The sequence below is a fragment of the Equus asinus genome, chromosome 11 (genome assembly GCF_041296235.1).
Source record: "Equus asinus isolate D_3611 breed Donkey chromosome 11, EquAss-T2T_v2, whole genome shotgun sequence".
In the NCBI taxonomy this organism is placed as follows: Eukaryota; Metazoa; Chordata; class Mammalia; order Perissodactyla; family Equidae; genus Equus; species Equus asinus.
In genome coordinates this window covers 32,266,259-32,280,321 of record NC_091800.1, presented here as the reverse complement: position 1 = coordinate 32,280,321, position 14,063 = coordinate 32,266,259, and the positions used below count along the sequence as shown (strand labels likewise).

Genomic DNA, 14,063 nt, shown 5'->3' with positions numbered 1-14,063 from the left:
GCATTTGTGACTACAACAAAATATTTCAGCAGACCCCAGATAGGAGACTACGGCATCTTAGTTGTTAAAAAAAGGAATGGATAGTGCTGGGTCCTGCTGAGTGCTGTCAGGCAATGACTATGCTTCACGTCTAGGTGAGACTGAAAAGGCCAACATTCTTTTCACACTGTAAATACATTAAGTGTGATCTGTGAAGGGAAACTGAAGTTTATTTGAAGAGCCTACTGCCATTTGTGATCCTGCAAACAACCTAACTGAGGGCAAATTCAAAATCAAATCTAGATGAACTGTCTTCCAGATTCAGCTTTTAAGGGTGAGACTGAACGAAGATGAAAATGCTTTAGCATATCTTGTAAGAAGAATCACAGCAGCCCTTAGGAATCCCCATGCTCAACAGAGCCACAGGCATGGGGTAAAGGAAAAGAAAAGGAACAAGAATCAGAAGGCTGGAGAAATGGCTGTATCAGGGACTCTCATTTATTGAGCACTATGTGCCAGGTACTATCTACACATTTCACATACGCTATTTGATCTAATTCTTACAATATTTTCATGATGTTGAAATGATTGTCTCCATATAGTCAACAAGACTCAAAGCAGTTAAATGACTATAGAAATTCACACATTTAAAAAAAAGACATTCACACATCTGGCAAGTAGTATAGACAAAATGTTAAACATAATTTCCTCCCCAAGGAGGTGTTTCCCTACAGAACTAAAACTACACAAGTTTTTCTATTGTCTGTTCAGAGCGGATTTTATTCTCACTTCTAAAGCTCATTTTAAAAAGCTAGCTACAGTTATAATAAGAAAAGACCCAGAAATCAGGAAAAATGAGTGGGTTTTTTTTCAATTATCATGTACCTATGGCATGAAAGGTGTTATAGATCTGTTTTGTTAATTTCTCTCTAGATAAGTAAAACAACTTGCTAAACAGTTAGGTCACTAGTCTCACCCCTAGAAAAGAAAACCTGTCTATTACAATAATATGATTAGGCATAACCGTTAAATAATGAATATTAAAAATAAATGTTCCTGACTCCCACCTTCTAGTTAGGATGAAGAGAATTCCAAGAGAATTTCACTTCCAACCTAACAATCAGAGCAAGCCAGTTAATCTATAAAAATGAGTTTCTTAAAAAACCATCATAAAGCTAAGGATACAAAGAAACCTAAATGAACTAAGCTCTAGAAAGTAATGAGCCCTTCCAAGGAGAGAAGAGGCCCACAGCTAGCTTTCTTACCTGGTAGAAGGCAGGAGGAGAAAGAGTCTGCCATAGATGTGTCAGGACAAGCAAGGTAAACTTTTAGCAAACTTACAGTGGCCACACAGGGCTGGCATGATGAATTAATCTGCTGAGAAGTCTCAGCTACAAAGAAAATCTCCACCTACCCACCAACTCTTCCCCATTGGCCTTCATCAAGTACAAAGGAGTGTACCCTAAAACCCAGATGCAGGGCAGGAGCTGAGAGATATCTTTCCTGAAGCATGATGGACCTTTCCTTAGCGCAAGGCAACAAACCATTGGAGGCTGGGGATGGGATAGAAAAGGCAACAGAAATCACATAATGTATTCAAGTCTTTATCAAGTGCAAGGCAGCAGTTCTCAAAGATGGTGCTGGGGCTGGAGCTGAGATAAACCCTTCTAAGGCACTCTTGGCCTTCACTGACACGGCCTCTGGAGGCTGAAGGCAAGGCAACAGGACAAGAGAGATCCAAGTTGCAGAAAGTAGAATACAGGACTGAATAGCAAAGAGAATCCCTCAGTATCCAAAGATCTGGCAGCTATAAAGAAAAAAGAGATTGGCCATGGTTTGTAGAACTGAAGATGGAGCTATAAAAAGCACAAAGAGAACTCTGGAATCTCATCAGAATTCTGATCCTGAACCGTGCTGAAGGGAAAGTCTCAATACCTTCCTTAAAACATTTAAAGCCAGAGATAAATGGAATCTAACAAAAGCTACAAGAAAGCCCAGCACAGATTAGACTAACTCAGCACCCCCTCCTCCAACTACACACACACACACAAACAGGCAAGGCTAAGTAGAAGAAGGGGCATGCCCTTTTCTGGGATAAATACTCTATTTACTTCAATCTCTACACTTTTTTTATCCACAATGTCTGGAATATGATAAAAAATTATGAGACAATCAGGAAAGCAAGAAAATGTGACCCATAGTCAAGACAGACAAAAAGTTGATCAAAGCAGTTTTAAAAATGGCCCAGATGCTGGAATTATTAGACCAAGAAAAATACATTAAAAGATCTAATGGTAAAGGATGACAACATGAATGCATTCAAGCATGAGATGGAAAATATAAAGAAAAACCAAATGACATGGTAGAAATGAAAAATATATTTACAGAAATGAATGAAACATCAGGTGAGACTTACACCAGACCACACAAAGCAGAAAAAAAAATAAGTTAACTTAATTATGGCCAACAATGTTACAAAATTGATGAAAGTTATTAACCCATAGACTCAAAAAGCTCAGAGAAATATGAGGAAGATAAATTCAAAGAAAACCACACTTAGCTACATCAAAGCCAAACTCTGATGTAGATAAAAAGATAAGAGAAAATCTTAAATGTAGATAGAGAAGAAAGAAAACTTACAAACAGCAGAATAACAACAAAAATTACAGCAGGCTTTTCATTAGGAACAATAGAAACCATAAGACAATAAAATGACATCTTTAAAATACTAAAAGAAAAAAAAAATACTGGCATTTCAAATCCAGCAAAAAAAAAATCCTTTTAAAATGAAAGGAGAATAAACACATTTTAAGACAGATAACAGATGAGAGAATTCATCTCTGGTAAGCCTGCACTAAAAGAAATGCTTAAAGAAACTCTTCTGCCTGAAGAGAATGCTTTCAGATGGATGCCTGAATCTGCAGGAAGGAATGAAAAGCAACATAAAGCATTAAAGTATGGGTAAATATTAAAAATTTTTTAATTATCTTCATTTTATACATATGTATAATTTCTTAAAACTCTATTGACTGCTTAGGGCAAAAATAATAATAAACGTGGCGGTGTTTTCAGCATCTATACAGAATTAAAATATATGACAACAAGAGTACAAAGGGTATGGGAGGTAAACAAAAGTATAGTGGTGAAAAGTTCTCACACTGTTCCTAAAATAGATTAATTATTATTTGAAAGTAGACGGTGATAAGTTAAAGATGTATATTATAATCTCTAGAGCTGCACTGTTCAATAGAGTAGCACTAGTCACATGTAGTTATTTAAACGCCAATTTAAATTAAGTTAAATTTAAAATTATTTTCCTTGACTGCATGGTCACATTTTGAATGATTAATAACCACAAGTGGCTAGTGCCTACTGTATCGGACAGCACAGACATAGAACATTTTCATCACTTCAGAAAGTTCCATTAGACAGAGCAACTCTATAAAAAGAGGCATAACTAAAAGACAAAAAAGGAGACAAAATGGAACATATTATCCCTCAAAAGAAGGCAAGAAAATATGTATATAAAAACATAAATAGGACAAAGTGCAAACAAACATCAGGGTCATAGACTTAAACACAAGAAAGCTTTAATGTTAATGGCTTTGATATGTCAATAATTATATTAAATATAAATGGGCTGAATCATTCCAATTCAAAGAAAGAGCCTGTCAGAATAGATAAGCTGTTCATAAGACACACTTTAAATATAAAGACATAGACTAGCTGAAAGCAAAAAAATGAAAGAGAGCATACTATGCAAACACTAAACACAAGAAAGATGGTGTGGTTTATACCAATAATCAGACAAAATAAACTTTAAGGAAAAAAAAGTGTTACCAGACATAAAGTCAGCATTACACAGTAACAAAAGGGACCCTTCGTAAAGAAGACATAACAATTATAAACGTGTACATACCTATTACAGAGGTTCAAAATACACAAAGTAAAAACTGACAGCACAGATAAATAAGACAAATCTACAACCATAATAGAAGGTTTTAACACCTCTTTCTCAGTAACTGATTAAAAGGTAGCTAAACAATCAATAAGAATAAAAAAGACATGAACATTGTCAACATTGACCTAACTAATACTTAGAGAATATAACACCCACTATCAGCAGAATACTAATTCCTCTCAAAGTTTACATGACAGATCATATGCTGGGTCATAGTCTCAATAACTTCAATTTCAAAAGATTGAAACCATACAGAGTATGTTCTCTGACCATGATAATATTAAACTAGAAATCAATAAGATAAAGAAAAACAAACCAAACACTGGAAATGAAGCAAACATACCTCTAAACAACCCTGGATCTAAAAAGAAATCACAGAGGAAATTAGAAATATTTTGAACTGAATAATTATGAAAACTTATCATATCAACAGTTGTGAGATGGAGCTAAAGCACTGTTTAGATAGAAATTCATAGCTTCAGATGTCTAAATTAGGAAAAAAGAAAGGGAAAAAAAAAAAATCTCAGCCTCCACCTTAAATAGCTAGAAAAAGAAGACAAATTAAAGTAAACAAAAGGAAATATTAAAGGATGGAAATTGATGAAATAACAAATGGACAAGAAATAGAGAAAAATGAACAGTCAAAGGCTCTTGTTTTTGGAAAAGTTAGCATCATTGATAAACCCCTAGTAAGACTGATTAAAAAGAGAAAGAAAAAAAAAAACCAAATTTCCAATATGAAGAATAAAAGAGGGAATAGCCATACAGATTCTGCAGATATTTAAAGACTAAAAAAGGCTACATCATGAAAAAATTTATGCCAATAAATTTTAAAACTGAGATGAAATAGATCTATCCCTTTAAAGTAAAACAGAACTAGAAAGTTCTTATTAAAAAAAATAGACTATCTTCGCAACCTTGAAGTAAGCAAAGATTTCTAAGACAAAATAAACACTAACCATAAAAAATTGATAAATTGGATGTAATCAAAACTTTGCCAATCAAAAGATATCATTGAGAAAACGACTAGGCAAGGCAGAGACTAAGAAAAAGTATTCATAATACATAAATATGACAAAAGACTTATGTCCAGAATATATGAAGAACTTTTATAGTTCAACAATAAAAAGACAACTCAATTTTTTAAAACAGGCAAAACATTTTAACAGACACTTCACAAAAAATTTATAAATGGCCAATAAGAATAGGAAAATATCTTGAACATCATTACTCATCAGGGCAATGCAAATTAACACCACAATGAGAGGACATGCACTACTGGAACAGCAGAGTAAGAACCTCTGAAAATCTACTCTTCCATAAAAGCAATGAGAATACTGGCAAAAATTTGTCAAAATCAACTGTTTCAGAATCTGGGAATTAACAAAAGGTTTTCACCAATCCAACAAGCATTTAATCTAGAAAAATGGGTGAACCTCAGTAAGAACAGTGAGCTTTGTAGTATTTTAACTTGCCCTGTTCACATCTCTCTCCCCAGCTTGTAGTAGTCTTAAAAACCAACTGCCCAAAATGATAGTGAAAACCAGCACTCTGGCAACCACGGGAGAGGACAGAATAGGCTAGAGCTTCCCAAAAGCCCCACCGCCAGAGAATTATCCATACCAACCTGTCCAGCAGCTCCCTGAAAAGCCCCATTCTTAGAATTTGTCTTTAGTTGAACCACTCAGAGCTCCCTGTATGTAAACAGCTCTACTCGCAGGGTGTTTGTCAAAAAAAATCAGCAACCATTGCTTAACATCACAGCTGCCTGATGCAGCAAAACCAGTTGGAGCTAACATGAGGATGACCAAAAACTAAAAAACAAAACAAAAAAAAACTTAAAAGGAAAAACTGAGAATAAGATGTCCAAAGGAGGCTTTGAAAAGCTCCACTGTATGCCTTGGAATCTTGAAGGCCATGCACATGTGCAGGACTATGTATATGTCCAGGAAAGTCCTGAGAAGGGCCTAATCTCTCATCTCTGGCTGATGTTAAGGCTTTGCAAAAGCAGGTAGTAAAGGTTTAAGACACACTGGTAAGTTGCCTTTGGAGTGCTGAAATGATGCCCAACATGCACACAGAGGCCTTGGGCAAAGGCTGAGAGAATTTATTTGTCCAAGACATTTAAGAAATCTCTGCCCAATCATTGCCTGATCACTAAGCTAACTGAGCAGAAACTTTAGTGGCTGCACATGACAAAGAATATAGACTCTGGGGGCCAGCCTGGTGGTACAGCGGTTAAGTGCGCACATTCCGCTTCATCGGCCCGGGGTTCACTGGTTCAGATCCCAGGTGCAGACATGGAACCACTTGGCACACCATGCTGTGATTGGCATCTCACATATAAAGTAGAGGAAGATGGGCACGGATGTCAGCTCAGGGCCAGTCTTCTTCAGAAAAAAGAGGAGGATTGGCAGAAGACGTTAGCTCAGGGCTAATCTTCCTCAAAAAAATTTTAAAAAAGAATACAGACTTTAGAAAAATAGTCTATGAAAATCATAAAATAAACAGCAACAACAAGTAGCAAAAACGAAACCTGGGGAAGAGAGGAGTCTGATTTCCAGAGTTGCCACATTATACTATTTAATATGTCCACTTTTCAACAAAAAAAAAATTATAAGAAACAGGAAAGTATGGCCCCTACAAAGAGAAAAAAATCAGTCAGAAAAGCTATCTCTGAGGAAGCCAGACCCTGGACTTAGTAGATAAACACTTTAAATGAGCTATTATAAATACGTTCAAAGACCTAAAAGAAACCATGTAAAAAGAATTCAAGGAAAGTATGACAACCATATCTCACCAGAAAATATCAATAAAGAAATAGAAATTATATATAGATCCAAGCAGAAATTCTGAAGTTGAAAACTACAATAAGTGAACTGAAAAAATTCACTAGAGGGGCTCAACAACAGATGTGAACAGGCAGAATAATCAGCAAACTTAAATATAGGTCAATTGAGATTATTTCATCTAAGAAACAGAAAGAAAAGAGAATGAAGAAAAACAAACAGAGCCTCAGAAACCCGTTGAACACTATCTAGTATATTGACATACACATAATAGGAGTTCCAGAAAAAGAAAGTAAGAGAGGAGGGAAGAAAGAAATAATAAATAATTGCCAAAAACTCCCACAAATTGATGTAAAAACATTAATCTGCAAATCCAAGAATCTCAACAAACTCCAAATAGGTCAAACTCAAAGAGATTTTCACTTAGACACATCATAGCCAAACTATCAAAAGTCAAAGACAAAGAGAGAATCTTGACAGCAAAGAGAAAAGTGACTCATCGCATAGAGGGGAGCCTCGATAAAATTAATAACTGACTTCTCATCAGAAACTATGGAGGCCAGAGGCAGTAAGATGACATATTCAAAGTGCTAACAGAAAAAACTGTCAACCAAGAATTCTGTATCCAGTAAAATTATCCTTCAAAAGACAAAGGAAAAATAAGAAATTCAGAGATAAACAAAAACCGAAAGAATTCATCACTAGCAGATTCACCCTACAAGAAATACTAAAGGGAGTCCTTCCTTCATGCTGAAATGAAAGCACACTAGAAAGTAAATCAAATCCATGACAAAGAAAGAAAGAGCACCAGCAAAGGTAATTACATCTGTAAATACAAAGATAGTACAGTAGTCCCCTCTTATTTGCAGTTTCACTTTCTGCAATTTCAGTTACCCACAGTCAACCGCAGTCCAAAAATATTAAATGGGAAATTCCAAAAATAAATAACTCATAACTTTTAAATTGCACAACATTCTGAGTAGTGTAATGAAATCTCACGTCAGCCATCCCACTCCATCCCACCCAGACATGAATTATCCCTTTGTTCAGCATATCCATGCTGTATGTGCTACCTGCCCATCAGTTACTTAATACCCATCTTGGTTATCAGATCATTGTCCCAAGTATCACAGTGCTTGTGTTCAAATAATCCCTATTTTACTTAAAAATAGCCCCAACGCACAAGAGTAGTCATGTTGGCCATTTGGATATGCCAAAGAGGAGCTATAAAGTGCCTCCGTTAAGTGAAAAGGCAAAAGTGCTTGACTTAATAAGGAAAGCAAAAAACATCATATGCTGAGGTTGCTAAGATCTACAGTAACTTTCATAACAGTTTATTTCTATCATTGTTCTATTTTATTAGTTACTGTTGTTAATCTCTTACTGTGCCTAATTTATAAATTAAACTTTATCAAGGGTATGCATATATAGTAAAAAACATAGTATATATAGGATTCTGTACCATCTGCTGTTTCAGGCATCCCCTGGGTGTCTTAGAAAATATCCCCTGTGGATAAAGGGGGACTATTGTGTGAACATATTTTTGCTTGTAACTGTTTTGTTCTTCTATCTGATTTAAAAAACAACTTCATAAAATAATAATTATGAAATTGTGCCAATAGATTTTTAATGTATAAAGATATAATTTGTATGACAATAATAGCACAAAGAAAGTGGAAGGGAACAGAACTATGTTGGAGTAAAGTTGTGTATACTATTGAAATTAAGTTAGTATTAATCTGAACAAGTTTAAATTATATTGTTAATTGTAATCTCTAGAGTAACCTGTAAGAAAATAATTCAAAAAAATATAGTAAAAGAAAAGTGGGACAGGGGCCGGACCTGTGGCCGGGCGGTTGGGTCCACATGCTCCGCTTCAGCAGCTCAGGGTTTCGCCAGTTTGGATCCTGGGCGCAGACGTGGCATTGTTCATCAAGCCATGCTAAGGCAGCATCTCACATGCCACAACTAGAAGGACCCACAACTAAAATACACAACTATGTACCAGGGGGCTTTGGGGAGAAAAAGGAAAAATAAAATCTTTTTTTTAAGGAAGACTAGCCCTGAGCTAACATCTGCTGCCAATCTTCCTCTTATTTGCTGAGGAAGCCTGGCCCTGAGCTAACGTCTGTGCCCATCTTCCTCTACTTTATATGTGGGATGCCTACCACAGCATGGCATGCCAAGCAATGCCATGTCCGCACCCGGGATCCAAACCGGCGAACCCCGGGCCGCCATGAAGCAGAGCGTATGCATTTAACCTCTGCGCCACCAGGCTGGCCCGGAATAATAAAATCTTTAACAAAAAAACAAAAGAAAAGTGGGACAGAGGGGAGAGGACAAATTTCAGAGCCATTTAGGAGGTAGAGTAAATGGAAATTTGTGTTAGATGGAAGTGAGATATTCTCCCTCAAGAAGCACATAGTCTAGTGGAAGAATCTCAAGAGTGAACAAAAAATTATGCTATATTGTGCCCAATGACTGGAACGGAGAAAGGAAAGGAGAATGGCAGGAGCTGAGGGTGAGACCAGATCATGAAAGGTAAGGACTGACTTTTGTTCCTAAGGTATTAAAGAGTCATTTAACAAATTCTGAGAAGAGAAGTGACATGATTTTGAGGAAAGAAGTATCTGTGAGCCATTAGGGAAATGCAAATCAAAACAACAATGAGATACCACTTCACAACCACAAAGAGGGATATAATAAAAAAAGACAGACATTAACAAATGTTGGTAAATGTGGAGAAACCAGAACTCTCATACATTGCTGATGGGAATGTAAAATAGTGCAGCCTCCTGGGGAAACAGTTTGGTAATTTATCAAAACATTAAACATTGAGTAACCATATGACCTAGCAATTCCACTCCTAGGCACACACCCAAGAAAACTGAAAACATATGTCCACACAAAAACTTGTATATGAATGTTCATAGCAACATTCCTAATAGCCCAAAAGTGGAAACAATCCAAATGTCCATCAAGTGATGAATGAGTGAAGAAAAAGTGGTATATCCATACAATGGAATATTATTTAGCCATGAAAAGGAATGAAGTACTAATACATGCTACAACACGGATGAACTTTGAAAACATTGTAAGTTATGATAACATTATAAAATAATCCAGACACAAAGGCCACACATTGTATGATCCCATTTACACGAAAGGTTCAGAATAGGCAAATCTATAAAAAGAGAAAGTATATTAGTGATTGTCAAAGGCAGGGTGGGGAGAAGGGGAGGAGGAGGAAGAAATGGGGAATGACTGCTAATGGGTATGAGGTTTCTCTTGGGTGATGAAAGTGTTCTAAAGTTAGATGGCAGTGTCATCACACAACTCTGCACATATGCTGAAAACCACTGAGTAGCACACTTTAAAAAGGTGAATTTTATGGTATATGAATTATACCTCAATAAAACAAAAACCATGATGAATTACCATTTCATACCTAGTAGAATGAGTAAAATAAAAAGACTGCAAATATCAGTGTTGGCAAGGATGTAGAAGATCACTGTTGGTCAAAGGGTAAAACAGAACAACTACTTCAGAGAACTGTTTGGCAGTGTCTTACAAAGTTAAACAGGCATGCACCTTATGACACGTCAATTCAGCTCCTTTTTATTCAAGAGAAGTGGAAACTTATGATCACAAGACTTGTCCAGGAATGTTCATATCACCTTATTCACCACTGTCCAAAAATGGAAAGTATCCAAATGCCCACCAGTAGGAGAATGGATAAACAAATTGTGGTATATTTAGACAACGGAATAATACTCAGCAATTCAAAACAAACTGATATGGACCTTGAGGGTATTATGTTAAGCAAAATAAGCCAGACAGAGAAAGACGAACTCTATATGACTCCACTCATAGGTGGAAGTTAACATATAGACAAGGAGAACTGATGGGTGGTTACCAGGGAAAAGGGGGGGGTGGGGGGGTGGGGAAGGGCACAAAGGGTGAAGTGGTGTACCCATAACATGACTAACAATAATGTACAACTGAAATCTCACAAGGTTGTAATCTATCATAATCTTAATAAAAAAAAGTAAAAAATAAATAAATAAAATAAAAATAAACTGATAGGTGCAGCAACATGGATGAACCTCAAAATCATTATCCTGATGAAAAGAAACCTGATACACACACAAAAAAAACCCAGACTATATCATTCTATTTATATAAAGCTAAAGAACAGGCAAAACCAATCTATCATGGTAGAAAAGAGAGCAGTGGTTTTCAGGGCAGGGTAGAGGGGAAGGAGCACAAGAGAACATTCAGAGGTAATGAAAGTAATCTTGGTGGTTATACAGGTTTATGAAATTGTCAAAATTAACCAAAACGAATACTTAAGATGTGTGCATTATATGTAAATTTTATCCCAATTCAAAAAGAAACAATAGTATGTGAAAAAATAAATGTTTTACTAAAATATTCATGGGTGAAGTGATACAATGTCTGGCATAGGTTTTAAATACTCCAGAACAAAAAAATGGGAGTCAAGGGGCTGGCCCAGTGGCATGATGGTTGGGCTCGAATGCTCCACTTTGGTAGCCCAGGGTTCACAGCTTCAGACCCTGGCTGTAGACCTACACATCGCTCGTCAAACCATGCTGTGGCAGCGTCCCACATACAAAAAAGAAGAAGGCTGGCACAGATGTTAGCTCAGGGACAATCTTCCTCATCAAAAAAAAAAAAAAGGGAGTCAGGTAAAAGAAGACCCACATACATTGATAAATGTTGAAGCTGAATGATAAATACATCAGGTTTATACTATTCTCTCTAGTTTTGTCTATGTTTGAACACTCACACAATGAAAAGTTAAATTATTCATGCATAAAGAAATGACTATATCTTACTGTAGTTCTGTGGCACAAGTTCTGGGTTCTTAGGAGTTTTCAACTTGTAGGATACATCTCCAATACTAACTGTATCACCTAAAAGAGAATAAGGAAACACAACCATTACAATAGACAAGTAAGAAAACCACACACTATACCTTTCACAGTGATTCTCCTGACCTACGGAGCAGGATGTTAGAGAAATGTAGCACACATTGTGTCAGGCACTATGCTCAAAAATGTCTGTTCAAAGCATAAGTTATATAAAAAAGTGAAGCATCAGTGAAATTCACATTTTAAATGATATGTTAGCAAAAAAGGTAAAGTACAATAAACTATATTAACCAGCATTATTTTCTCATTAATTGTAATACTAATAAAGTCAACAACAATAGACAAGAAAGCATTTTGTTGAAGATCATCCAAAGCATCCATAGGGTGGTATCTTTAACACATATCTGCAACCTTTTTACATCTTTATAAGTTCTTATTTTTATTATATACAACTTCAAGTTCTCCAGTAACACAACCCCAAAATTCAGTATTTCTAGGTACACACACACAAAAAGTAAAGCCCCAGTGGTATACATGCCAAGAATCCATACATGAAACAAACAAAAGCTCTCAGTAACTTCTACACGGTTCTAATTTTTTAAAGTAACATTAATTACATTCATTTCTGGCTGATCTTCTAAAGTGCAGGACGAAACCAATCTCTGCTTTGCTCTCTCCAACAGCAAAACAGACTTATTGATACCATCTGCACCTGGAACTTCATTTGGAAAGGGTTCAAAGATGCTTAGAAAAAGTAGCTGTGCAAAACGAGTCTTTCCACATTGCCAGTTTTGAGCTAGTGAGGTATCCTGGAGACTAAAGGCCTTAAATCATGGTAATAACAACAGCCAACACTTGTTAGATGATTAGTGTCTTCTAAGTACTTTACACATTCCCAAAATAACCCTGTGAGACAACGACTTTACAAATGAGGAAATTTGTAAATCTGTGAAAAGTTTTTATAGATAAATAAATTTATCATAGGTATGTGGTAAATTAAGAGAAAAGTAGAAACATTGTGTAGAACACGGGCATACTTTCTAATAAAGATAACATGTATATTTAGAGTTCAGTTGTACAAATCAAAGGAATTTTCCTCTGAATTAGTCTAGACACAAGCTATTACTTATTGAGTAGTGGCTATTTGGCAAACACTGTAAAGACACATTATTTATGTCATTTTACTTAATCTTGGCTCTAAGTAACCCATAGTTCCTATGAGCTATTTCATATAATAGCTGTAACAAAAGCTCCATTTCAAACCAGCTTAGTAAAAAAAACCTTGGGGTTTCTGTTAGAGCAGTTATATGACATAGCTCACAGGAACCACAGGTTACTGAAGAGACCCAGACTCAGAAACCAGTCCACAGCATGACAGGGAAGGCAACAGGAAACACAGTCAAAGTCGCACCCCAGGATAATCTCACTGAGATACAGCCCCTGGCACCACCAGATCCACAGCAGGGGACACCATGACCAGAGAACAACTTTTTTCTCCTCAAACATTTCATTTTACTATTTTTCAAACCTGTCGAAAATATCTTCAGGATAAAAGATCTGAAGGAAAAACACCACTTTAAGTTGCAGAAATCATGCTTCTTCACCTTTAAAGTTTTCCGATACATCTTCAAATAATAAGGACGTGACCATAAGTAAACTGTTCCTGCAGCCTTTGCACAACTCGCTTATGATTCAAAGCCTTGGGCAGGGCATTTAACCAGCCAAGCCTACGTCATTACCCACAGCCTGGCTGCCGGGGAGCAGGTGGAAGAATGAGCTAACCACTATTTCCAGAGTGGAGTCAGGGCCCTGCTTCCTCTCAAGACTCAGACAACAGGGGATTCCACTCCCCTCTCTCTCCCTTTCCCTTTCATCCCCTCACCTCCTCTCCTCAAGTGTCCTTTGCTTTTCTTTCTCCTCCCCAACTTCTTCACATGGGGTGCAGAGGCGTAGTTCTAGTCTCTTTTCCATTCTATCTACAGCCTCTCCTCGATGAGCTCACCCAGTTTTGTTTTAAGTGCAACTAATATATTGCTGGTTCTGAAATTTGTATCTCTAACCCAGACCTCAGAACTCCAAACACGGATATCCTAAGAGGCACCTTTAACTTAACATATTCAAAACTGAACTGATCTTTCCACCAAAATGTGCTCCACCCACAGTGTCCCCCAGTTCTACTGGCAACTTAATCCCTCCAGTTGCTCAGATCAGAAATCTTGCAGTCATTCTCAACTTTTCTCTCTTTCACACCCCAATCCATCAGAAAACTCCCATTCACTCTGTCTTTAAGATATATCCAGTGTTGTCCACTTCCCACCACATCCTCTACCACCATAACGCTGATGCTAGCCAGTTAGGGGTTTTCTACCTAAATGTATTTTGTCATTTAAACAGCATTATCGCCCACCTTCTAACAGATCTGTTTCAACCCTTGCGTTG

The 14,063-nt window shown here is 36.7% G+C and overlaps 1 protein-coding gene across 2 annotated transcripts in view; it reads right to left on the bottom strand.

Annotated features, from left to right (window-relative positions):
• VWA8 (von Willebrand factor A domain containing 8) overlaps positions 1-14,063 on the bottom strand; it is a 357,448-nt gene that overhangs the window by 335,782 nt on the left and 7,603 nt on the right. For both annotated transcript variants that reach the window (XR_011492999.1, XM_014866869.3), the window contains exon 2: positions 11,589-11,666. Coding sequence is in view for 1 of the 2 variants with exons in the window: in XM_014866869.3 (XP_014722355.3) it covers positions 11,589-11,666 (78 nt within the window). In the remaining variant the exon portion in view is untranslated. The remainder of the gene's footprint in view (positions 1-11,588; positions 11,667-14,063) is intronic.